This window comes from Cololabis saira, chromosome 8, assembly GCF_033807715.1.
Source record: "Cololabis saira isolate AMF1-May2022 chromosome 8, fColSai1.1, whole genome shotgun sequence".
Lineage (NCBI taxonomy): Eukaryota > Metazoa > Chordata > Actinopteri > Beloniformes > Belonidae > Cololabis > Cololabis saira.
In genome coordinates, this window is record NC_084594.1 from 37,880,736 (window position 1) to 37,906,756 (window position 26,021).

The 26,021-nt window shown below is 46.8% G+C and overlaps 1 protein-coding gene across 4 annotated transcripts in view; it reads right to left on the reverse strand.

The window, feature by feature from the left end:
* LOC133448933 (band 4.1-like protein 1) overlaps positions 1 to 26,021 on the reverse strand; it is a 127,894-nt gene that overhangs the window by 16,020 nt on the left and 85,853 nt on the right. The window contains exons 8-20 of one of the 4 annotated variants that reach the window (XM_061727950.1): positions 24,485 to 24,572; positions 24,232 to 24,384; positions 22,463 to 22,560; positions 20,893 to 21,068; positions 20,437 to 20,657; positions 20,020 to 20,055; positions 19,421 to 19,483; positions 17,612 to 17,761; positions 16,904 to 16,990; positions 15,250 to 16,638; positions 11,522 to 11,572; positions 9,212 to 9,571; positions 8,729 to 8,857 (exon numbers count right to left, since the gene is read on the reverse strand). In XM_061727950.1, the coding sequence (XP_061583934.1) occupies positions 8,729 to 8,857; positions 9,212 to 9,571; positions 11,522 to 11,572; positions 15,250 to 16,638; positions 16,904 to 16,990; positions 17,612 to 17,761; positions 19,421 to 19,483; positions 20,020 to 20,055; positions 20,437 to 20,657; positions 20,893 to 21,068; positions 22,463 to 22,560; positions 24,232 to 24,384; positions 24,485 to 24,572 (3,001 nt within the window). The remainder of the gene's footprint in view (positions 1 to 8,728; positions 8,858 to 9,211; positions 9,572 to 11,521; positions 11,573 to 15,249; positions 16,639 to 16,903; positions 16,991 to 17,611; positions 17,762 to 19,420; positions 19,484 to 20,019; positions 20,056 to 20,436; positions 20,658 to 20,892; positions 21,069 to 22,462; positions 22,561 to 24,231; positions 24,385 to 24,484; positions 24,573 to 26,021) is intronic. The other 3 variants (XM_061727951.1, XM_061727953.1, XM_061727952.1) reach the window with 3 other exon arrangements.

The following is a 26,021-nucleotide window of genomic DNA, read 5'->3' on the forward strand; positions in this document are numbered from 1 at the left end:
AGGGTTTAGGCGAGGGTTTATGCGAGGGTTTATGCGAGCGTTTAGGCGAGGGTTTATGCGAGGGTTTATGCGAGGGTTTAGGCGAGGGTTTATGCGAGGGTTAAGGCGAGGGTTTAGGCGAGGGTTTAGGCGAGGGTTTAGGCGAGGGTTTATGCGAGGGTTTATGCGAGGGTTTATGCGAGGGTTTAGGCGAGGGTTTAGGCGAGGGTTTAGGCGAGGGTTTATGCGAGGTTTTAGGCGAGGGTTTAGGCGAGGGTTTAGGCGAGGGTTTATGCGAGGGTTTATGCGAGGGTTTAGGCGAGGGTTTAGGCGAGGGTTTAGGCGAGGGTTTATGCGAGGGTTTATGCGAGGGTTTATGCGAGGGTTTAGGCGAAGGCTGAGAAAAGGTTTAGGCGAGGGTTTAGGCGAGGGTTTAGGCGAGGGTTTAGGCGAAGGCTGAGAAAAGGTTTAGGCGAGGGTTTAGGCGAGGGTTTATGCGAGGGTTTATGCGAGGGTTTAGGCGAGGGTTTATGCGAGGGTTTATGCGAGGGTTTAGGCGAGGGTTTAGGCGAGGGTTTAGGCGAGGGTTTAGGCGAGGGTTTAGGCGAGGGTTTATGCGAGGGTTTAGGTGAGGGTTTAGGCGAGGGTTTAGGCGAGGGTTTAGGCGAAGGTTTATGCGAGGGTTTATGCGAGGGTTTATGCGAGGGTTTAGGTGAGGGTTTATGCGAGGGTTTATGCGAGGGTTTAGGCGAGGGTTTAGGCGAGGGTTTAGGCGAGGGTTTAGGCGAGGGTTTAGGCGAGGGTTTATGCGAGGGTTTATGCGAGGGTTTATGCGAGGGTTTAGGTGAGGGTTTATGCGAGGGTTTATGCGAGGGTTTAGGCGAGGGTTTATGCGAGCGTTTAGGCGAGGGTTTAGGCGAGGGTTTAGGCGAGGGCTTATGCGAGGGTTTATGCGAGGGTTTATGCAAGGGTTTATGCGAGGGTTTAGGCGAGGGTTTATGCGAGGGTTTATGCGAGGGTTTAGGCGAGGGTTTATGCGAGGGTTTAGGCGAGGGTTTAGGCGAGGGTTTATGCGAGGGTTAAGGCGAGGGTTTAGGCGAGGGTTTAGTCGAGGGTTTATGCGAGGGTTTAGGCGAGGGTTTATGCGAGGGTTTAGGCGAAGGTTTATGCGAGGGTTTATGCGAGGGTTTATGCGAAGGTTTATGCGAGGGTTTATGCGAGGGTTTAGGCGAGGGTTTAGGCGAGGGTTTAGGCGAGGGTTTAGGCGAGGGTTTATGCGAGGGTTTATGCGAGGGTTTAGGCGAGGGTTTAGGCGAGGGTTTAGGCGAGGGTTTAGGCGAAGGCTGAGAAAAGGTTTAGGCGAGGGTTTAGGCGAGGGTTTATGCGAGGGTTTAGGCGAGGGTTTAGGCGAGGGTTTAGGCGAGGGTTTAGGCGAGGGCTTATGCGAGGGTTTATGCGAGGGTTTAGGCGAGGGTTTATGCGAGGGTTTAGGCGAGGGTTTATGCGAGGGTTTAGGCGAGGGTTTATGCGAGGGTTTATGCGAGCGTTTAGGCGAGGGTTTATGCGAGGGTTTATGCGAGGGTTTAGGCGAGGGTTTATGCGAGGGTTAAGGCGAAGGCTGAGAAAAGGTTTAGGCGAGGGTTTAGGCGAGGGTTTAGGCGAGGGTTTAGGCGAAGGCTGAGAAATGGTTTAGGCGAGGGTTTAGGCGAGGGTTTAGGCGAGGGCTTATGCGAGGGTTTATGCGAGGGTTTATGCGAGGGTTTAGGCGAGGGTTTAGGTGAGGGTTTATGCGAGGGTTTAGGCGAGGGTTTATGCGAGGGTTTATGCGAGGGTTTAGGCGAGGGTTTATGCGAGGGTTTAGGCGAGGGTTTAGGCGAGGGTTTATGCAAGGGTTTATGCGAGGGTTTAGGCGAGGGTTTATGCGAGGGTTTAGGCGAGGGTTTATGCGAGGGTTTATGCGAGCGTTTAGGCGAGGGTTTATGCGAGGGTTTATGCGAGGGTTTAGGCGAGGGTTTATGCGAGGGTTAAGGCGAGGGTTTAGGCGAGGGTTAAGGCGAGGGTTTAGGCGAGGGTTTAGGCGAGGGTTTAGGCGAGGGTTTATGCGAGGGTTTATGCGAGGGTTTAGGCGAGGGTTTAGGCGAGGGTTTAGGCGAGGGTTTATGCGAGGGTTTATGCGAGGGTTTAGGCGAGGTTTTAGGCGAGGGTTTAGGCGAGGGTTTAGGCGAGGGTTTATGCGAGGGTTTATGCGAGGGTTTAGGCGAGGGTTTAGGCGAGGGTTTAGGCGAGGGTTTAGGCGAGGGTTTAGGCGAGGGTTTATGCGAGGGTTTATGCGAGGGTTAAGGCGAGGGTTTAGGCGAGGGTTTAGGCGAGGGTTTAGGCGAGGGTTTATGCGAGGGTTTATGCGAGGGTTTATGCGAGGGTTTAGGCGAAGGCTGAGAAAAGGTTTAGGCGAGGGTTTAGGCGAGGGTTTAGGCGAGGGTTTAGGCGAAGGCTGAGAAAAGGTTTAGGCGAGGGTTTAGGCGAGGGTTTATGCGAGGGTTTATGCGAGGGTTTAGGCGAGGGTTTATGCGAGGGTTTATGCGAGGGTTTATGCGAGGGTTTATGCGAGGGTTTAGGCGAGGGTTTAGGCGAGGGTTTAGGCGAGGGTTTAGGCGAGGGTTTAGGCGAGGGTTTAGGCGAGGGTTTATGCGAGGGTTTAGGCGAGGGTTTAGGCGAGGGTTTAGGCGAGGGTTTAGGCGAAGGCTGAGAAAAGGTTTAGGCGAGGGTTTAGGCGAGGGTTTATGCGAGGGTTTAGGCGAGGGTTTAGGCGAGGGTTTAGGCGAGGGTTTAGGCGAGGGCTTATGCGAGGGTTTATGCGAGGGTTTATGCGAGGGTTTAGGCGAGGGTTTAGGCGAGGGTTTATGCGAGGGTTAAGGCGAGGGTTTAGGCGAGGGTTTAGGCGAGGGTTTAGGCGAGGGTTTATGCGAGGGTTTATGCGAGGGTTTAGGCGAGGGTTTATGCGAGGGTTTAGGCGAGGGTTTATGCGAGGGTTTATGCGAGGGTTTAGGCGAGGGTTTATGCGAGGGTTTATGCGAGGGTTTAGGTGAGGGTTTAGGCGAGGGTTTAGGCGAGGGTTTAGGCGAAGGTTTATGCGAGGGTTTATGCGAGGGTTTATGCGAGGGTTTATGCGAGGGTTTATGCGAGGGTTTATGCGAGGGTTTAGGCGAGGGTTTAGGCGAGGGTTTAGGCGAGGGTTTAGGCGAGGGTTTAGGCGAGGGTTTATGCGAGGGTTTATGCGAGGGTTTATGCGAGGGTTTAGGTGAGGGTTTATGCGAGGGTTTATGCGAGGGTTTAGGCGAGGGTTTATGCGAGCGTTTAGGCGAGGGTTTAGGCGAGGGTTTAGGCGAGGGCTTATGCGAGGGTTTATGCGAGGGTTTATGCAAGGGTTTATGCGAGGGTTTAGGCGAGGGTTTATGCGAGGGTTTATGCGAGGGTTTAGGCGAGGGTTTATGCGAGGGTTTAGGCGAGGGTTTAGGCGAGGGTTTATGCGAGGGTTAAGGCGAGGGTTTAGGCGAGGGTTTATGCGAGGGTTAAGGCGAGGGTTTAGGCGAGGGTTTAGGCGAGGGTTTATGCGAGGGTTTAGGCGAGGGTTTATGCGAGGGTTTAGGCGAAGGTTTATGCGAGGGTTTATGCGAGGGTTTATGCGAGGGTTTATGCGAGGGTTTAGGCGAGGGTTTAGGCGAGGGTTTAGGCGAGGGTTTAGGCGAAGGCTGAGAAAAGGTTTAGGCGAGGGTTTAGGCGAGGGTTTATGCGAGGGTTTAGGCGAGGGTTTAGGCGAGGGTTTAGGCGAGGGTTTAGGCGAGGGCTTATGCGAGGGTTTATGCGAGGGTTTAGGCGAGGGTTTAGGCGAGGGTTTATGCGAGGGTTTAGGCGAGGGTTTAGGCGAGGGTTTATGCAAGGGTTTATGCGAGGGTTTAGGCGAGGGTTTATGCGAGGGTTTAGGCGAGGGTTTATGCGAGGGTTTATGCGAGCGTTTAGGCGAGGGTTTATGCGAGGGTTTATGCGAGGGTTTAGGCGAGGGTTTATGCGAGGGTTAAGGCGAAGGCTGAGAAAAGGTTTAGGCGAGGGTTTAGGCGAGGGTTTAGGCGAGGGTTTAGGCGAAGGCTGAGAAATGGTTTAGGCGAGGGTTTAGGCGAGGGTTTATGCGAGGGTTTAGGCGAGGGTTTAGGCGAGGGTTTATGCGAGGGTTTATGCGAGGGTTTATGCGAGGGTTTAGGCGAGGGTTTAGGCGAGGGTTTAGGCGAGGGTTTAGGCGAGGGTTTAGGCGAGGGTTTATGCGAGGGTTTATGCGAGGGTTTAGGCGAGGGTTTAGGCGAGGGTTTAGGCGAGGGTTTAGGCGAAGGCTGAGAAAAGGTTTAGGCGAGGGTTTAGGCGAGGGTTTATGCGAGGGTTTAGGCGAGGGTTTAGGCGAGGGTTTATGCGAGGGTTTAGGCGAGGGTTTAGGCGAGGGTTTAGGCGAGGGTTTAGGCGAGGGTTTAGGCGAGGGTTTAGGCGAGGGTTTAGGCGAGGGTTTAGGCGAGGGTTTAGGCGAGGGCTTATGCGAGGGTTTATGCGAGGGTTTAGGCGAGGGTTTAGGTGAGGGTTTATGCGAGGGTTTAGGCGAGGGTTTATGCGAGGGTTTATGCGAGGGTTTAGGCGAGGGTTTATGCGAGGGTTTAGGCGAGGGTTTAGGCGAGGGTTTATGCAAGGGTTTATGCAAGGGTTTATGCGAGGGTTTATGCGAGGGTTTAGGCGAGGGTTTAGGCGAGGGTTTATGCGAGCGTTTAGGCGAGGGTTTAGGCGAGTGTTTAGGCGAGGGTTTATGCGAGGGTTTATGCGAGGGTTTATGCGAGGGTTTAGGCGAAGGCTGAGAAAAGGTTTAGGCGAGGGTTTAGGCGAGGGTTTATGCGAGGGTTTATGCGAGGGTTTAGGCGAGGGTTTATGCGAGGGTTTATGCGAGGGTTTATGCGAGGGTTTATGCGAGGGTTTAGGCGAGGGTTTAGGCGAGGGTTTAGGCGAGGGTTTAGGCGAGGGTTTAGGCGAGGGTTTATGCGAGGGTTTATGCGAGGGTTTAGGCGAGGGTTTAGGCGAGGGTTTAGGCGAGGGTTTAGGCGAAGGCTGAGAAAAGGTTTAGGCGAGGGTTTAGGCGAGGGTTTATGCGAGGGTTTAGGCGAGGGTTTAGGCGAGGGTTTATGCGAGGGTTTAGGCGAGGGTTTAGGCGAGGGTTTAGGCGAGGGTTTAGGCGAGGGCTTATGCGAGGGTTTATGCGAGGGTTTAGGCGAGGGTTTAGGCGAGGGTTTATGCGAGGGTTTAGGCGAGGGTTTAGGCGAGGGTTTATGCGAGGGTTTATGCGAGCGTTTAGGCGAGGGTTTATGCGAGGGTTTATGCGAGGGTTTAGGCGAGGGTTTAGGCGAGGGTTTATGCGAGGGTTAAGGCGAGGGTTTAGGCGAGGGTTTAGGCGAGGGTTTAGGCGAGGGTTTATGCGAGGGTTTATGCGAGGGTTTAGGCGAGGGTTTATGCGAGGGTTTAGGCGAGGGTTTATGCGAGGGTTTATGCGAGGGTTTAGGCGAGGGTTTATGCGAGGGTTTATGCGAGGGTTTAGGCGAGGGTTTAGGCGAGGGTTTAGGCGAGGGTTTAGGCGAGGGTTTAGGCGAGGGCTTATGCGAGGGTTTATGCGAGGGTTTAGGCGAGGGTTTAGGCGAGGGTTTATGCGAGGGTTTAGGCGAGGGTTTAGGCGAGGGTTTATGCAAGGGTTTAGGCGAGGGTTTATGCGAGGGTTTATGCGAGCGTTTAGGCGAGGGTTTATGCGAGGGTTTATGCGAGGGTTTAGGCGAGGGTTTATGCGAGGGTTAAGGCGAGGGTTTAGGCGAGGGTTTAGGCGAGGGTTTAGGCGAGGGTTTAGGCGAGGGTTTATGCGAGGGTTTATGCGAGGGTTTAGGCGAGGGTTTATGCGAGGGTTTAGGCGAGGGTTTATGCGAGGGTTTATGCGAGGGTTTAGGCGAGGGTTTATGCGAGGGTTTATGCGAGGGTTTAGGTGAGGGTTTAGGCGAGGGTTTAGGCGAGGGTTTAGGCGAGGGTTTAGGTGAGGGTTTATGCGAGGGTTTATGCGAGGGTTTAGGCGAGGGTTTAGGCGAGGGTTTAGGCGAGGGTTTAGGCGAGGGTTTAGGCGAGGGTTTAGGCGAGGGCTTATGCGAGGGTTTATGCGAGGGTTTAGGCGAGGGTTTAGGCGAGGGTTTAGGTGAGGGTTTATGCGAGGGTTTAGGCGAGGGTTTATGCGAGGGTTTATGCGAGGGTTTAGGCGAGGGTTTATGCGAGGGTTTAGGCGAGGGTTTAGGCGAGGGTTTATGCGAGGGTTAAGGCGAGGGTTTAGGCGAGGGTTTAGGCGAGGGTTTAGGCGAGGGTTTAGGCGAGGGTTTATGCGAGGGTTTAGGCGAGGGTTTAGGCGAGGGTTTAGGCGAGGGTTTATGCGAGGGTTTAGGCGAAGGCTGAGAAAAGGTTTAGGCGAGGGTTTATGCGAGGGTTTATGTGAGGGTTTAGGCGAGGGTTTAGGCGAGGGTTTATGCGAGGGTTTAGGCGAGGGTTTAGGCGAGGGTTTATGCGAGGGCTGAGAAAAGGTTTAGGCGAGGGTTTAGGCGAAGGTTTATGCAAGGGTTTATGCGAGGGTTTATGCGAAGGTTTATGCGAGGGTTTATGCGAGGGTTTAGGCGAAGGCTGAGAAAAGGTTTAGGCGAGGGCTTATGCGAGGGCTGAGAAAAGGTTTAGGCGAGGGCTTATGCGAGGGTTTAGGCGAGGGCTTATGCGAGGGTTTAGGCGAGGGTTTAGGCGAGGGTTTATGCGAGGGTTTAGGTGAGGGTTTATGCGAGGGTTTAGGCGAGGGTTTATGCGAGGGTTTATGCGAGGGTTTAGGTGAGGGTTTATGCGAGGGTTTAGGCGAGGGTTTATGCGAGGGTCTAGGCGAGGGCTTATGCGAGGGTTTATGCGAGGGTTTAGGCGAGGGTTTAGGCGAGGGCTTATGCGAGGGTTTATGCGAGGGTTTAGGCGAGGGTTTAGGCGAGGGTTTAGGCGAGGGTTTATGCGAGGGTTTATGCGAGGGTTTATGCGAGGGCTGAGAAAAGGTTTAGGCGAGGGTTTATGCGAGGGTTTATGCGAGGGTTTAGGCGAGGGTTTAGGCGAGGGTTTAGGCGAGGGTTTATGCGAGGGCTTATGCGAGGGTTTAGGCGAGGGTTTATGCGAGGGTTTATGCGAGGGTTTATGCGAGGGTTTAGGTGAGGGTTTAGGCGAAGGCTGAGAAAAGGTTTAGGCGAGGGCTAAGGCAAGGATTTAGGCGAGGGTTTAGACGAAGAGCTAGGCGAGGTTTACGCGAGGGCTTAGGCGAGGGCTGGGAGAGGGCTGGGAGAGGGCACCAGCAGGGCCTGCAGGCTGCTGTTGAGACTCAGATATGTCTCCCTCTTCTGGCTGTAAAACAGTGCTGCTGGAACCCTTTATACAGGTTTATCCAGCTTTATCCAGCTGTGCTGCAGATGCAGACACAGATGCCCAAGGAATCCTCAACACAACTTTAAAATTTGACCTATGTAGCGCTTCAAAGGTTGAGTTCAACCACACCATTAGCTTCATGGCTAAGAGCCCAGCGTTGATTACATTTTAATAAGGCCTCTTTGGGACAGCCAGTGCTTATTTTTATTTCTATTTCTGTTTATGTCAAATGTGCATGTGTGAACACAGTTGTGTCCGTCTATCTGTGTGTGCATAATGCGCCTCGTCATCTGCTGTGGACCGTGCACGTACATGTCAGGCTGTGTCAGCAGTGAGATGAAAATCAACGGTGCTACAAGGTGCGGCTTCCTGCTGTTCAAGGTTCTGTGTATCCTGTTTATTTTATTCATGCCCTTCTTGTGTCCATAATAAATAAGTAAATAAATGCATCTTTGGCCAAATGCAGTTGGTCTCAGATCAACAATAACTGCTGAGAAAAAACATGGGAGCTGTTGAAACGATGTAGAACCGTTGTGTGGTTCTGTCAGAACCCATAAGTGCAGGATAGTGGCCGACTCGCTGTGAATATTTCACACTTAAAGGACACATGAGGCTCCTTTTAAGAAATGAGACTCTATAGCGCCACCCTTCGCCACGACGGCCGTCGGGGGTACTGCAGCCAACAGTGAAGCCAGCACGGGAGAACGGGGAGAACGTGCATGCAGCATCATGTGACGTCACATCCACAGGACAGCGCGGGAAATTCGGGACCGGAATTGCAGCACATTTTGCAGCACACAGCCTGTTCAAGGCAACGGAGAGATACACTAGAGGGATCATTCTTTATGGTTTGGAACGCTTCATCTGACATTATTACTAGAAAACTTAAAACGTATACGTAAATTTTTTTCATAAATCCTGCCTCAATCCTGCCTCATGCTCTTTTAAGGTACAAAAATATAAAGGAATAAAGGAATAAAACTGTTTTCAATCTTGAGGTAGCTTTGCAATCAAGGGATGTCGCACAAAGTCACTTTGCCTGGTTAACTTAAGGTTTTGTTTCTTTATGCTTTGGTTTACAGATAAAACTAATGTGAAAGTTTTAGAGCGCTTAGTATATTCTTACGTGGTTCATTTTCCCCAGGCTTTGTGCTAAGTTCATTTACATTTTTGATATTGAGAGTAAAAATAAAAAAAGCTTCAAAGCAGAAACAAACACCATGTTGAGGTCTAGAAGACGACAGGCTGTCTCTACCTGTGGCAGGACATTCCTGATGTTGGAATGGACCTCTGATCCGTTTGTGTCCGCCTCCGTCCCGGAGTCCACCCGCTTAAGCTTGTGGGCCACACTGACGGCGCTGGGGTCTTTCTTTGCCACGGGAGGCTGTGAGACAGAAACTATTGTCAAACAGCAGCAATCTCGTCTACTCTTTTACGTCAAACTCACTGAACACTTCAATAAACAGACGGCAAAAATAGAACATTTTATTTGATTGTTTGGCTTGACGGCAACAGCAACAAATGATGATGCAAATGCAGGGCAATCACAGAAATGCACAAAAACGATGGAGACTAGGCTTTGTACAAAACAAAAATGTAACAAAAGTAGCTAACTGGCCCAAAACACACACACACACATCCACAAGCATGAATGAATAAAAAAACAGCAGGTGATTATTTCCAGCCAGGCAGGGGGAATCCAGCGAGTGATGACAGAGGATGAACGTCACCGGTCTACCTCATGATGCGGTCCATCCTCTGGAAGTTTCTCCTCCATGGGAGACTTGTCCCTGGAGCCCATGAGACGGGCAGAGTAGAACCGGGAGGTTTCCTCAAAGTCGTCCCGCCCCACCTCCGGCTGCCGCTCCCTCTCTCCCGGCTCAGACGCGCACTTAGAAACGTCTTCCGTCCCGGGGTTGAGGTCCGTGAGGACGGTGAAGTCCACCTCGGCCTCCAGGCTGGACGTTGAGCTGACCGTCATGCTGGAGCACTTGCGCTCGATGGCCAGGTGGGTTTCCCTCATGCAGGCCACCGTGTCCCGCTCCTGCTCCTCCTCTGAGGCCGTGCGCGACTGAGGCCTCCGCTCCACAAGCTCCTTCTGGTACGAGTACAGACAACGGACGGCCCCCCTGTTATTACGGGAGTACAACCACTTGGATAATGGGGATGGTACGGAGAGGGAAGGGAGTCACGCTTTACTTCAGGCAGGTGGGCATGAAACAGTTGGTGAAGGGTCCAACATCAACGTCATTGAACATTTACTATACAGGACTGTCTCAGAAAATTTGAATATTATGATAAAGTTCTTTATTTTCTGTAATGCAATTAAAAAAACAAAAATGTCATACATTCTGGATTCATTACAAATCAACTGAAATATTGCAAGCCTTTTATTATTTTAATATTGCTGATTATGGTTTACAGTTTAAGATTAAGATTCCCAGAATATTCTAATTTTTTTAGATAGGATATTTGAGTTACTGTAAGCCATGACCAGCAATATTAAAATAATAAAAGGCTTGCAATATTTCAGTTGATTTGTAATGAATCCAGAATGTATGACATTTTTGCATTACAGAAAATAAAGGACTTTATCACAATATTTTAATTTTCTGAGACAGTCCTGTAATGTAAATACACGGTTTAAAAAAAAAAAAAAGAAAGAAACCGTGAGACATGCAGTAAGATAAACACAAAAAAATAGGATTTTTAAGTCCAGAATATGGTTTTATAAAACAAACAAACATGAATACTCAACATTCCCTATGACTGACATGAATCTTTGAAACTCATGTTTTCATGTCGTCGTGAGAGCAAACCCACCACTGAGTGCACGGCAGAACCATGCTGTACGTGTTTTATTCTGCTCCAGATGTCGTGTACATAAAGTACCAGATTTGATGGATATGCGTCAGAATAAAACACTTCGAAATTCAATACCCTGCTCTAAAAAGTCTATAAAGTGGAAGCACATGATGTAGAAAATGCTTTTTTCTGGGTATTGTTTGATTTCAAGAGGTAGAATGCTGCATGTCCAGTTTGGATTTTTAGGGGTTATAAACATTTAGCACAAAAAAGGCATGAATTAATTACCTCAAGTCTCAAACCCAGGGGTCGGCAACCCAAAATATTGAAAGAGCCATATTGGACCAAAAACACAAAAAACAAATATGTCTGGAGCCGCAAAAAATGAAAAGTCTTGTATCAGCCTTAGAATGAAGGCAAATGGCGAAAGGCGAAATGTTGAGAAAAAAGTCGAAATGTTGAGAAAAAAGTCGAAATGTCAAGAAAAAAGTCAAAATTTCGAGAAAAAAGTCGAAATGTTGAGAAAAAAGTCGAAATGTTGAGGAAATAGTCAAAATTTTGAGAAAAAAGTCAAAATTTCGAGAAAAAAGTCGAAATGTCGAGAGAAAAAGTCAAAATGTCGAGATTAAAAAGGAAAACGAAAAAGGATGAAAAAAGAGGAAAAAAAGCAAAAAAAGAAGAAAAAAAGAAGGTCAAACATTTTTGAAAAATCTCCAGGGAGCCACTAGGGCGGCGCTAAAGAGCTGCATGCTCTAGAGCCGAAGGTTGACGACCCCTGCCCTAACCCTATGCTGCTGGACAGACTGAAAATCCTCAAGTTCCCTGCTTTTGTAGCAACTGTGGACGTTGACATCAAATAAACCTCACAATGTTTGCAAAACTGACACGTTCAACTCATGATGAGAGATTTAGAAGCAAAATATAAAAGCTCACAAAACTTACTCCCATTCTTTTAAAAGCAGTTTCTCATGAAATCCCCATTCAAACTATATCTTATCAGCAACAGCTAATCACTTAAGCCTGTGTGTTCAATCCATATTTAGTGTTTTTATATTTGTGATAAATGAGTTTTGCAGAGCAGCCTCTGAAAAGCACCTTTTCACTAATGGCTCTTTTTATAAACCAGAAGCTGCTGGAGTCAGTAAAGAGGCATGCACACTAACCGCAGGAGATGCAGAAGGAATAGGAAATGATGAGTGAGCATATGGAGGAGCGTTTAAGGAGGGGTTTATAATTAAATAACCTTGAAGTCAGCAAATGGCTCTTCATATATGGCAGGAGTAGAGACAGGCTCCTGGAGGGGGAAGCAGAGGGGAAAGCAGAGAGAGAATCAGGAGGTGAGTCCAGGCTGAAAGGGACTGGCAGGCCGTCACACACAGCAGCTCCTCCCCGCGGCCTTCAGGCAAAAGCTGCTGACTCTGTTCTGAGCCAGTCACGTTCAAACGGCACAACTTTCAAACTTTACATTTGCAGAGCGTAAAGCAATACAGTTTGGAGAACAGAAGAAAGATGAGCCTACATACAGTGAAGCAAACATCTGCAGCCGTTTGCTGTAATTAGCAGAGGAGGGACAGGAGAACCATGCAGTTCATGTAATGAGCAGGTTGTGCGGCGCAGCAGCTGCCGCTGACGAAGCGCTGCAACCAACTACATACCTGTAAGTCAGTGACTCTGAAAACGGTATATAGCAAACACGTGTGTGCAGAAAAGACATGAGCAATATGAGGTTATATAGGGCGTGTCTTACGTTTGGATCCATGACTCAACCGTAAGACCTGCATCCAGGGCCGGCCCAAGCCTCCATGGGGCCCTAAGCTAAATTTGATTTTGGGGCCCTCTATTACCGCCAATCATACTGATTATTGATCATTCACACACCCACTATAAACTTATTTCATGTTCTTCCCTGTTATTACAAATACACTTGTAAAACTAGATGTAATAACTTTTTGTTGTAGTTAGATTGTAATCCACAGGGATTTAGACCATGGAAGCTACAACAGATTAACAAACTTGCAGAAAAATCTTTCAATTAATATTTTGCAAAGTCAGCAACCTCCCCTACTGGCCACACAGAGAAGCAATAGATAAAAGGACAGAGAGCTGCACAGTTGCAGCAGTGTTGTTTCCATCATCCTATTGTCAGCCTGGCATGTTTTTACCATCTATGGTTTTTAATCTGGAATGGGAGCAAATTCAGCTACAGGAGCGGCCTGGGGTTGATTTAAACGTATTATTTAAAGTGATATAGTACTAAGTGTGATACTGAGTGTCATCTACAGCAGTGGTCCCCAACCTTTTTCTGAACCGCGGACCGGTTTAATGGCTGACAATATTTTCACGGCCCAATCTAAAGGTGTAGTTGATAAAAACTAAATAAAATGACAAGATCGGCATTAAAAACTGTGATATTTTCTCTATAGTAATAATAATAATGAATAATAATAAAACTTAATTTTCAAAAAAATAAAATAAAATAATGGAAATTGTAAATTACCTTTAATATGAGTATTTCTATAAATGTGTTTTTATGTTTTTATGTCTCATTAACGTTATTTAAAGCCAGACTTTTATTTTATTTATTAAGGAGACCGATATTTAGTGCTTTTATTTTGAAGGCGTCTCGCCGAGAAATTGTAAACATCCTGAGCTTCGGACTTTAATGGTAAAAGTTTAACGGCAGTAAACGGAAAGCATGTCCGAAAGACCAAAGTAGTGTCTTGAAAGCTAAAGTGGTGGCCAACTGACACAAAAAGCTCCTTCTGATAAGTATTTGTTTTCTTTGCAAATGTTATGCCGTATTTATGTACATATTGAGTTTGGCTGTCATGGTTATTCATGTATTGTGGTTAGCGGCCGCGCACCGTACGCCGTAGGCCCTGCGTAGGTGAAACGCGGAACCATAAATCAGCCTGTAGCTGTTATTACCGAGCGAGCAGCAGCTGCGTCGGTCTGTATTTAAGTTAAATGAAACTTATATGAATGTAGAAAGACTAACTCTATTTTATTGTATTCCTTTATAGCTCTTACGGTGTGTTTGCAGTGTATTTATTGTACATCCAAGGAATAAAAACATTGTGAACCATCAGTTTGAGAGTCATCCATCATCAGGGGATGCTATAGAAATAATTTTTTCTCTCTGTGCGGCCCGGTACCAGATGACCCACGGCCCAGTACCGGGCCGGGGCCCGGGGGTTGGGGACCACTGATCTACAGTGTAGGCCGACTAAAAGAAACAAAATAATGAAATAGATCATTTATAAACAATTTACTGTAAACACGTTATCTATTTTATTTTTGGTTTTAAATAAACTGCAACAGTAATGTGCACCAATAATTTGTCTACTCTAGTCTGTTAACATAATATTGTTTATGTACTGTAATAATATTAATTCTTGTGTTTTTGTACAATAACATACAATAACATACCTTTGAACATGAATCATCAATCACACATTAAAAAAAAAAAAAAAAAAAAATTAACTCTTGGGTGCCCCCTAGTGGTCACGGGGCCCTAAGCAGCCGCTTAGTTCGCTGATGCCTTGGGCCGGCTCTGCCTGCATCAAGGAAACTGAGTTTGTGTTGCAAGTGGGTACATGCATCTCCCCTATTGGTTAACTTCATGGTTTTCATGGTTTGGATGGGCCTGGGTTCCAAAACCACTTCAGGTTGGGTTGAGGAAAGAACATGGTTGTGGTAAATAGGACCTTATACAACAGCTCCAGGCTTTCGCCAGACTGCAGAGAAGCAGATGGGCCTTAAAAATAGGCCGGAGTTGAAAGGCTTAAACACGCAAGCGTTGTCATTTTTCTAACGGCACCATGAAGTTCAGGAGACAGCTGGCAAAGGAAACGTTGTTCACTGTCTGATAATGTCCATGTATAAACATGGATCTCAAAGTTGGTCAAATCGACTGCGTCCGCAGGTTTGGAGGGGCACCTAATAATTTCCCCACAATCCCCCGAGCTCAGTCAGATCTTGATATGACTGTCACACGCAGTAAGAGCTATGCAACACCTCCTCTCATACCTGTTTGATCCAGTATGCGAGTGTTTGACGCAGATGAAAAGGTGGGAAATGATGAAAGCTGTCATGTCTGCTCACTTCAGAATCCTTTCACACCCGTGTTAAATGCATGCAAGCTCCCGGTGATGCCAGCGGTGAAATGAAAGCAGCAAATCTGCCGGTGTCAGGCACTGAGCTGTAGTGTCTGGCTGCTCGCCGCCTGCTGGGCCCTTTTTATTATCACCTGGCTCTCCATGGAGGTGAGCTTCAAGTAACTGACCTGATTTGCTGTATGATTTATATTCACACATGAATGATCGGGGATGTTTTGTAAAGTCAGTTTTACTTTTCTATTTCATAATCTTGCAGTTTTCCTGAAATTCAATGCTTCATTTAATCTCCAATTTTTCAAGATAATTTGGGGACGTTAATTATGGAAGCCGGTGAATCTTGATGAGTGATTTAATTTCAAATATGCATGTTCAATACACTGTTTTGCACATGAAGCTTGAAAATGCCAACGAAACGAGCAAAAGGTGTCAGATTAGTGACCGTGTGGGGGCAGGTCTTCCCACTCTGACGGAGAACAGCGGGAGCTGGAGGGAACTCTGAGGCTCCTGGAAGAATTCAGGACCATCCAGTAACGTGCAAATATCACGTATAGACATTCACAGCCAGTGCTGCGCTCCACAGATTTGCCAGACAGCGTGGAGAATGTCAAGGGGAATGAGAGGAGCGAGATTTGGGTGCCAATGTGGGCAAATGTCCAAACCGAGTGGCTTACTTTTGCCACCCGACAGAGCTGCAGTACCGCTCTGCCTGCTCCTCGGAGTGACACACACAGGTAAGATGAATGAGTGTTTCGAGTCACCAAAAACGTGGAAGAAAAGAAAATGACGTGCAAGTCTGCCCTGAAGCTCATGCTGTAACTTCCAGAGACTGAAAGCAGATGCCGAGCAGAGTTACCGAGTGTCTCTTCTTGGCTGCGTCCAGGCCCGGCTCCCTGCCGGCGTTCCGGCTGTTCCGCAGGATCAGCCCGGACTCTCTGGCCTTCTTCGTCTTCACCGGTGGAGCTGGAGGAGCCATCTTGGGGAGGGCTGCCATTTTCAAGCCAACCGCCTGACTCTCTGCAGTCGCTCTGCCAGGCAGAGAGCTGTCATCTGGATCTTCACTTCTACCGAGAGCCTCCGGATTTGTGGCGAATGCTGCATTGAAGGCCGGGACGTCGATCCAGCTGAGGTCCGAGGATCCCTCCGGAGAACCAACCGACCAGCGGTATTCTCTCCTGAGAGACCGTGCGGATTCCTCCGGCCCCGGCCGCTCCATCTCATCCTTACACGCCACACTCTTGGCCCGCTCTGGTTTGAGGGGAACGATCCTGGTGATCTCCGCCTGGTAGCTGCTGCCCGACAGTCGTTGGAGAGACGTCCTCTGGCTTCTGTCCCCCAAGAAACTGTCCACATCCTCTCCACCAGAACTGCTGATCTTTCGCTCGTGTGTCCTGACTTGCCGAAGTTTTACTTCAGCCAGTTCCTTGTTGTCGATAAGGGCCTTCCCTCGTACCTTCATCACACACTCTCCTCTAACACCAGACAATGAGTTATCGTGTTCTATCGTTGCAGGTCCGTTCAGTGGGCCTACGTCCACATCTGTCTTCCCAACCTGGGTTTCCTTCTTCTTTCCCTTCTCTACTGCTTGACTGGACCCCTCCGTCCTCTCTCCGACTGAGGAATCCTCTTTTACGTTGTCTTTATTGATCTTAACAAGCAGGTCCTTCCCTCGTCCCTGGTCGTCCGTCATCTTCATCGGTGGAGGGGAGTATTTAGGCAGCTTTTCTGAGTTGTTGTCTGAATCCGAGTCCTCGTTGTCCTCCCCAGACGAGCTGCTTCCTGCTCTTCTGCGCAAGAACTCGGCAGGCATTCCCAGGTTTAGGCTCTGGGGTCTCCTCTTTGTCCTTGTTTGGGAAGCGATCGGTTCTTTTATCTGTAGCGAGTCCTGGAGCACATCGCTGTTCGCCTCGGGGTCTGAGGTGTGAGGTGGTTTATTCTGAGATTTGGCTCGAAGCGAGTCTGCGCTCTCAGATAATTGAATCACAGAAGGCCAAGTCTCAGAGCCGGCATCTGCCTCTTTGAGAGCTTTTCCCGATGGAAATTCATCAACATGGCTTTTCATCTCTTTCTTGTCATACACAGTTACCTCTTTCTGCATCATCTTGGTTATGTCTATCTCTTTCTCCAGCTCCTTTTTCTCACACAAGTAATCTGAGGCGAGAGATTTGTTCTTTTCTTCTGCCTTCCAGTCATGGTCTTCTTGATAAGGTTGTTGCTTTTCAATCAATACCCACTCCTCAGAGCCCTACATGTTGGTATAGATTAAACACAGTTAGACATGCCAAGCACAGCTGCGCCAGATAATGAAATCTGCACAAAGATATCCATTCCCAGAAACGGGTGACATCTGTACAGCTGATCTGTTATAAAGTTTTAGTAAACGTAGACATCAACTGCTCAGTTTGTGGTTCTTAAACAGGAAACATGATCTCAGTATTCAGTGTAGGGAGCACACATTTCACCAAGCAACAATATTATGGATAGATAAGGAAGTGTGAAAGACGTGCAACCTCAGGTGAAGTCACAAGAGTCTTCTGGACAAAACCCTCAACAGACAGGCTGTTGACAGGGTCCTTTCCTGCCGCCCGGCTCGGCAGCTGGCCGCCACGCAGCAGAAGAGAGAGTTAGGAGAGAAGGAAGAAGAGCCGTTAGAGGGGTGATTAGGAAGCCATATACTCTCATGCAGAAGGCAAAAAGAGGCAGAAAGAACGGACAGAGCTGTGATTTGACTCAGGAGATGTGTGCAAACCTTTGAATGAACCCAAAAGTCAAAACATTCATGTAGCCAGGGGACGTCCAGACCACGTGCCCAGATCAGCTGGCATTTGCAAGACAAATATTTCTTTGAATAACTACGTCAAAGTGCTGCGATTGTCTCCATCTCCCGGAAACAGTCATGAGACTTTTTCAGCTTTGCACTGTTAAGTCAGACAAGATGACCCTCCCCCACCCCGGGGCGAGGAAACCTGTCAGTGCTCAAAGATAATAAAGACTCATGACCTCTTATAGCCTCAAGATTCGTTGAAATGACTGGAAAAGAAATGAACTTTGTTATGCAATCATCTTAAAAAAAGACCCAAACCCTCTGAGTGGTGACACTTTTAAAATGTTTCTCTACGTGACAGATTGGCCCGTTTTTATCAAAGTGAATATGGGTGTCCCTCTGTGGGAGTCGGAGGTGGCTGGATTTGAGATAGTGACAACCCACTGATACTCACAGCCTTCCTCTCCGGTGTTCCAGTCGGGGATGAGGAGGAAAGATTCTTCTCGCGGTTCATCAGCTTGCTGGTGGGCTCCTTCAGGGCTCTCTTCAGCTCATTGATGCTAGCCTGGTGCTTCAGCAAGACGTCCTGCGACTTATCCAGAAACTGGAGGAGGACGTGTGGCAGAACGGAGACGAAGCAGACAGAGAGAGCGGCACACGTTAGTCTCACATTAACAACGCCGTCGTCCAGCTGTGTTTACATTCATGTGGCTGAACTGCGAGGAGACGGTGCTGTAAACACTTGATCGTAGGCCAAGCATTCGCTTTCACTTGTGTGGAGCGTATTTGACTATTCTGGGTTCAGAAGTCAGGAGAAAAACAAAAGCAAGTATAGTTGCAGCTGACTTGGTTTTTGTTAGAGAAACAAACACTACGATAAAGGCTCTCACTGCAAAGTTCATGAATAACGACACAAATATGAAGAGTCTATTCATTTATGTCCCAGTAGAAAGTCTGCCTCAGAGGTTTGTGAGTAGAGAAAGGCGTTCACTTTGTCATGCATGTTAATACAGTTGGAAAGCATGGTAGCAGCTCTGAGTGACTCCTGGACTACGTCTATCACAGTTCTGGACTTGCTTTTCACAGTTAAGAGCAGCTTCACCCACTCCCACTGCTGATTCTGTCCAAATATCTTGGGAAACGCCACGAGACGTTCCCAGATTTTCCCAGGTCGGTCGGTGAACAGCAGTGAGGTGTCACTGTGCATATCTTACACATGTACACAGCTCATTGGGACAAAATCCAGATTACTTACTTATGAAAAGATTACATTCCTAATTTCACTGTATCGATATAACTAGATATATATATTTTGGACGATTCTCACTCTTTTGCGTTGTCTCCCCACTGAGGTTCAACAGGAGAAGAAAACCAGTTTATGCAGTGACTGTGGAAGAGACCTACATCGCTGGGAAGTTTCTCAAGTTAAATGGCCTCGGTTATTGATAATCAAATGAATTTACAAATGTCAAATCTCACTGGAATATAATCATGATGACTGTAGCAATTTTTAGTGGGCCTTTTCTCACCAAACCAGAATTCTGATCATAAAGTATCATGAAAAAGTATTTTCACTGCTTTACCTTCGTTCTCACTGAAGAAAAGAAGAGGAACATCTCCTCCAGCACTCGATAGAAACATAATGCACTGAATATTTTATTTATTTATTTATCTTTTTCCTCGGCACTTGAGTACGGAAGAGTGTTAGGGCCAGGCAGGAGAAAAATGAAAACAATATTTTAGAGGAGGAAGATTTTTTTTTTCATTATGCACTTCAAGAAAAAAGTTGAAATGTCGAGAAAAAAGTCAAAATGTCGAGAATAATGTTGAAGTACAATTTCGAGAAAAAAGCCGAAATGTTGAGAAAAAAGTCAAAATGTCGAGAATAATGTTGAAGTACAATTTCGAGAAAAAAGCTGAAATGTTGAAAAAAAAGTTGATTATTCTCGAAATTTTGACTTTATTCTTGACATTGTATTTCAACATTATTCTCGACATTTCGACTTTTTTCTCGAAATTCTATTTCAACATTAATCTCGACATTTCGACTTTTTTCTCGAAGTACACAATAAAAAAAAATCTTCCCCTCTCAAATATTTTTTCTCCTTCATGGCCCTAATACTCTAAGATAAACATATAGATATCTCCTGTGAGGAAGGCCTAGATGAAAGCTCAACGGGTCGTCCTCTGAGGGCTCCGGAAGCAGGACAGCAGTAGCAGCATACACACCAAGATCACAAGCTCCAAATGCAGGGATTTGTACCTCCTGTTTGTGCCGAGGAGTGGTCTCCTGGTCCAACTGAGAGAGCTGAGTTGGGGCAGGAGACTGGGCGTGCAAGAGAAGGGGCAGAGATGAGGAGTGCATGAACAAGGCAGCAGTCAGTCAGACAACAGGCAGGCAGACACGTCGAAAGGACAGACTTGGCCAAAAAGTAAAAAGAGAAATTCAGAAGTTATTTAAAAAAAACTCCCCAGTACACATTTTAAAAATAAGAAAAAGATAAGTTTGCATTTACCATTTCTCAACCTGTGTTGTAGGCCAGGATTTAGCTTGTTGGCTCTCATGCGAGAGCCCAACGTCAGGAAAAATTCTGTCTCTGATTCAAACATTGCCCTCAATGAGCCAATCACCGTCCGACAAACGTTTACTGGGATGGCGGACGGTGTCACGTAAATCCAAACTTGCTGAGGTGAAGTAAAGCTTTTCTCTCAATCACAGCTGTGTGGCCAAGCACAGCTACAAAAACAAACCCAGCACAGAGGGTCCACATGTCTACTGTGTGCCACAGATACTACTCAGGAAGGGACATCACGATGGATGAGTACAAACAGTACACAGACCGACAGACGGACACCAAATACCTCTGGTTTATTCTCAGCTGGTGAACCAGCCTCCTCCTTATTGCCAGCAAGAGTTGGAGAATAGAGAAAGCAGGTTAACAACAGCAGGCCAGACTTTTTTCTGCTCGTCTTGGCTTTATTAGAAAGGGTTTGATACCGGAGAGCTGTTAGCGAGACTTGTCAGCAGTGCAGTGCAAGCATGTAAGCTTGAGTGATTAAGAGTGATGGGAGAAGAGTTAGTACATGCTAATCCAGCGAAGGACCTGCAGTGTTACGCTCCCGCTGGATAAACTGCAGCTGCAGTGGCATCTTAGCACGCTAAATCCAGAGTTGCCTTCAAACTAATTGCAGTTGCAATCCTCTGGAACTGAAATGAAAACAACTATACCTAAATAAAAGGTCATGAAACGTGGGAGGCTAGCAGGGAAACTCAGCTACCATAATCTCTTTATTTCTGCTGGGGGTGACGTTGCCAGCGGGCTCTTTCTCCTGCAGCATCTCCTGGTCCTTGTCGTCTTCGTCCTGCTCCAAGCTGGCTTCCATCTCTGTCTCTTGCTCGTCCAGGGAAGGGCTGTGGAGATGGCGTTGTTCACTCATGCTGCGATGGGTTAGGCCGTCATGGTTCTCACACATGGATGACACTGGCCGGGAGAACTCTGCTGGTCAGAAAAGTTCAAATACCCTCAGCATTTTGAGACGGACCGGGACATCTGTCCAGAGGTTTAAACAATAAGCTGCATTATCTACGGGCTGAGAGCAGAGGCATCCTGCACAAGTATTCTGTACATGCCTCAGATCGTTGAACCAAACCAAACCAACCAACCAAACCAAATTTGTAATGGACATAAATCCAAGAGTTCATGTTTCAGGGACAGATTTTTCTTTGGCTCTCACCTCCATCCAGGCTCCTGGAGAGAAGGTACCTCTTGCTGGTTGAACGTTCAAAGTGGGGAGCAGGGCGGTCTATGAGAGCGCTGGCCTGTCTGGTCTGAGCCTGAGTCCTTCCACTGTATCGAAACTTTGAACCCATGACCAAGAAGCCCTTAGGGGGAGGCTCTGGAGATACCAACCTGTGGAAATAAAACCTGCAATCAGCATCGCACCTCACTGCAAACAAAGTGGGTAGAGAACTCAGTCTAATGGAAATGATGTCAAGATAAAGTGTATGACTCATTCTCTGGAAAGGACTGGGAAATGACAGGCCATGCATTCCTTTGTCACTTATTTTATGTTCCAATTTTACGTTCCAATCTTAAAGATTTATTTATTTATGCCACAGAACAAAACCAAACACGTCTTAACTGTTGTGCTTTGCACGATTGTGATAGTGGCTGCCTGGAGAACACCCAGGCGTTGTGCAACACCGACATAAAGAGCAAGCTTGTGCAGGAAGACACTTTCTATCCATGTAGATTTATCTGGAATACCGAGTGATGGGGGCCGTCAACCCTCCATCAGCAGGGCACCAATTTAGCCTCCTAAGATCTGGCTTTGATACTGTATGTCTTGGAGGGTTTCTGTCCGTTTACGGTGGCAGCTTCCAAATCAACCGCCACACTTGGAGTCAAACTCCATCTTGCATGAGCTTAACCGATGAAAAATACTAACTTATATGAACGTATTGAGGAACGTTTGCATAACCTTACCGTGCAAATGCAGATGCGCAGTCCAAACATTTCTGGACTGTAAATGTATATTTCAATCTTCTGTGTGTCAGCCTGAACTACTCCTGTACTGCTGAGGTTTCACTCAGTACGTTTACATGCAGCAAAGAAATGGGATTTCTGATGGTATCAGATAAAAACATCCAGAAGACCCAATCACTTGTCTGAGTTTACATGCTGTTCAGAGAATGGGATAAATGTCCAGAGCATGGCTGACTCCGTGACGCTATCTGGCGCTGTAACCATGGTAACCATTTGTAACCATTTCAACAAAGAGCCACTTCCGGTTGACGGTTGTTTTGTTTGGGGCCAATGTACGCCTTCCGTATATTCTTCCACTTTATTTTGATCTGCTCCGGTGTCCTGATGAAGCTTCTGCCATCTCTTTCGCAATCTTTTTAAAGGTGTTTAAACAACTATTTAACACGCGCCGTGTCCTTTCACTTCCGGGTGAATGTCCCAGAGGAAATTCTCCAGCTGCTCAGACTGCAATATCCGATGTCTCCGTATACATGGTGTTAAAATTCCGACTCTGAACGGATTATCTAGATGTTGCTATCCGATCATTAAATGTCCGATACAGGTCTGAAATAGGTCCGAAGTAGATCTGATTGAGGTGTTTACATTCAGTTTAAAAGTCTGAACGATGTCTTATACAATCAGAAATCCGATTGAACTGCTGCATGTAAACGTACTGACTGTGTCCATGAGTGAGGTTACACCTCATTTTACTGTTGACATGGGGGTATTTGCTTTGATGCCCACTCAATCACTGAATCAGAAAGAAAACCAATGCTCACCGGAAGAAAGTGTGATGCTCGATGCAGACCTTCCACAGCCTTTTGGCCGCTCTGTGGTTGGGGAGCTTAAAACCGATTGTACTTTCAAATTGTTCATACTGGAAAGGTGAAAAAACAAACATTGAGATCAATGTCAATTTATGAATATACATCCTGAAAATTCCAAACAAACAAACTGTGTTTTCCTTGAGCTCTAACAAAGGAAACAGAGAGGAGCATGTCAGAGCTCGCTTAGATGAGACTCAATGGTCCAATGCTGTAAAAACATGAAAAAACGAGTGCGGCTGCAACTGCAGCACCTCTGTTGAAGGGGTTCTTTATTTGTCCCGGTCACAGGCTCTCTGTGCAGCTCCATCACGTGGCTGCGCCTCGCCCAGACGCCCAGACGCCCAGACCCCCTGACACACTGAGGCTCAGCGTGGAGGAGGAGCTGCAGGGGCTTACAGCACAACGAGGACGGCCCACATACAGACCCGACCACGCAGAAGAGCAGGGGTGACGGCTGAGGCTTGGTGGAGTCGCTGAACAGCACGACGGGCCGAGCTCTCATACCTGCCATGGCTGACACCTCAGACCTGAAGCCAGTCTGTGACTTCCTCATCCTGCCTTCAGACCAATTAGGGCTAAAGGTTTATTTCTAATCCGACACATTTGAGACGTGGAATTAGGACAAAAAATGGCGACTTCACAAAAGCGAGAGGAGCTGCTCTGCTCCTTGATCTTTTGGTCGTCATTTTAATTAGAAATAATGGTGCTTTTCCACTAGTGCCCACTCAGCCCGACTCGGCTCGCCTCCACTCGGTTCGGTTCTTCTCCACTAGGGGTCTACCCATGCAGAGTAGATACTTTTTCTGTATCTATTCTGCCGAGGTTCTAAGTGGCTGAGTCGGCTGTATCTGACGTCATCACACTACAGGCCACTGATTGGTCGGGGGGTTGGAGTCAGACGTCTGAGTCAGGAGGTGGAAATCAGCGAAAGAGCGACTGACGGCGGCTTCTTGTTCATTTCATTCTACCAGCAATGGCAGCGCAAAAATCTGTTTGGTGATCCAACTCTGAGGTGCAGATGTTCATAAACCTGGTGGATGAGGAGAGAATTAAAAAGGGATCTAGACGGGCGATAAGGAACGACCAGATCCACCAGGAGCCCTGTCACTTCATAGCTGCTCGCAGCTCCAGCTGACTTTTCAGCAGCGCTGAGACAAACAAAAAAATTAAAAAGCGTTGTCGCTTGAAGCTTCTCTCACTCTCATTTTTAACTTGGTATCGAACACAAGTCACAGACCCAGCAGCACATTTATCATCTCCTCCAGGTTCTACATCTTTAGTGTTGTCGTCTTCTTTGTTTAGATACACAATCAAATACGTCACAGCAGCTTCACTCCAACCTCCTACTTCTGCTCCAGGTGCTGAATTGTTATGGAAAAGAAACTTGGCCGAGTTGAGTCAAGCCGAGTAGGTACTAGTGGAAAAGCGGATGGACACAAGGTATGGATCAGTTCTGTCATTACAGTGTCAGAACGGTTTCTAACCTTCAGCACAGTTCAGTAAGAATGACATCATATAAAAGCAGAGATTAACCTGTAAATATTAAAGCAGAACAGACTCAAATATTAGCTAAATATTAGCCCATCGCAGGTCCCTGTTACACCCCCCCCCCCCCCCCCCCCCCCACTGGTGAACCCACATCCCTAAAACCTCAAATACACCATAACATTGGTGGAGGATAGAAGAACCTCCGTTTTACTATCTGTGACCATGTGGCGTACCTCGCCGGGTCTTATCTTGATGTAGAAGTTGCTCCTCTTGTAGGAGATCTTGAGGATCTTTGGCCAGGCGAAGCGGTTGATCCTCAGCCTGTCACGGTAAATCAGCAGGCCGTTGGCACAGACGCCCAGCATTATTTCAATCCCTTCAGAATCCTGCAGCAGGCATGGGCAGGCATTATTCATGAGCGGCACTGAATGCATCCTTGAAACAGTCTTTAATGAAAATAAGGAGAAAATATTGGAAACAGCCAACCTTAGCGTGGTGGAGATCTACGCCGTACATGGACAATTTCTTTGCATTCTCCAAGAAGTTAATTTCAGCTTCGGCTGGTGTCATCCCCCTAAGTCCAGAACAACAGCAACATCTGTGACCAACAGCTCTTAAGACACACACACACACACGCAGACACTTTCTTTGAGGGCAGTATGAACACAAAATATTTAATCTCTTTTCTAGTCAAGTTCATTTCATTAATTCATCTGTTTTGGCCTTTCAGGCCTGCAAAACATCAGATAAATAAATAATGAGTTAGGATGGTAACATGTCCTTCTCATAACACTTCAAAAGCATCTGGACGTTGATGACACAAAGTAATTTAGTTCCTACTAATCATTCTGCTTTTGTTTCCAAGATGTCTTCATGTGTGTGTTTTATTGGGGGTTGACAGTTGGCTGATCAATGGCTCCCTGGTTGCAGTATTTCTTCTGGGCCGGCTAGTTATTGTTTTCTGCAACACCTCATAGAGGACTGTTTTATGAAAATGTGTGTGTGTGACTGGAAACAAGTGATCTGGATCTGGATGTGAAGTCCCGGCTTTTCTGTTCGAAGCCAATAACTTTGTTGGGGGGGCTGCTATATACCATTATTATTATTGTCATTATTATTATTAGGTATGTAGGTAAGGGGAAATCTGCCCTAAATTTTATTTTATATCACATTGTTTTTGCAGCTGTCTAGTTATTTTATAGGTTTTAATTCTCTGCTGCTATATTAAGCACTTTATTTTTATTAACATTGTTATTATTGTTGTTGTTACTATTATTGAACTGAACCAACAATTATTTATATTTATTTATGAACTTTTGACAGATTTTTGTATTTTTTATTTTGACTTTAAAAGGAGCTTGAGGCCGGATTGTGGCAAGATTTATGAAAAAAATCCGTATACATTTTAAGTTTTCTAGTAATAATGTCAGATGAAGCGTTCCAAACCCAAAAGAATGATTCCTCTAGTGTATCTCTCCTTTGCCTTGAACAGGCTGTGTGCTGCAAAATGTGCTGCAATTCGGTCCCGAATTTCCCGCGCTGGGCTGTGGATGTGACGTCACATGACGCTGCATGTGCGTTCTCCCCGTTCTCCCGTGCCGGCTTCACTGTTGGCTGCAGTACCCCCGACGGCCGTCGTGGTGAAGGGTGGCGCTAGAGAGTCTCATTTCTTAAAAGGAGCCTCAAGCTCCTTTAACATTTGTTTTTTTAGACTGACATTTGTTTTAGTTTTTTTATTTTGACTTAAACATTTGTTGGTGATTTTATTTTGACTTTAATATTTTGTTTTATTTTCTATTATGACATTTGTTTCTTGTTATTTTATTTTGACATGTGGGCAACATTTTTGTTATAGGGCTGTGTTCTCAGAGTTAAAGTATACAAAAGACAGCAACAAACAATTTACTGACCATTTCTACAAAAAAAAGAATGTTTTTCCAAATTTTCATTATTAGATGAAGGTTTTTTTTACAAAAGCCTTTCCAGTAACTTCTACTACTGCAAACTAGTGGGTGCTGGAGTA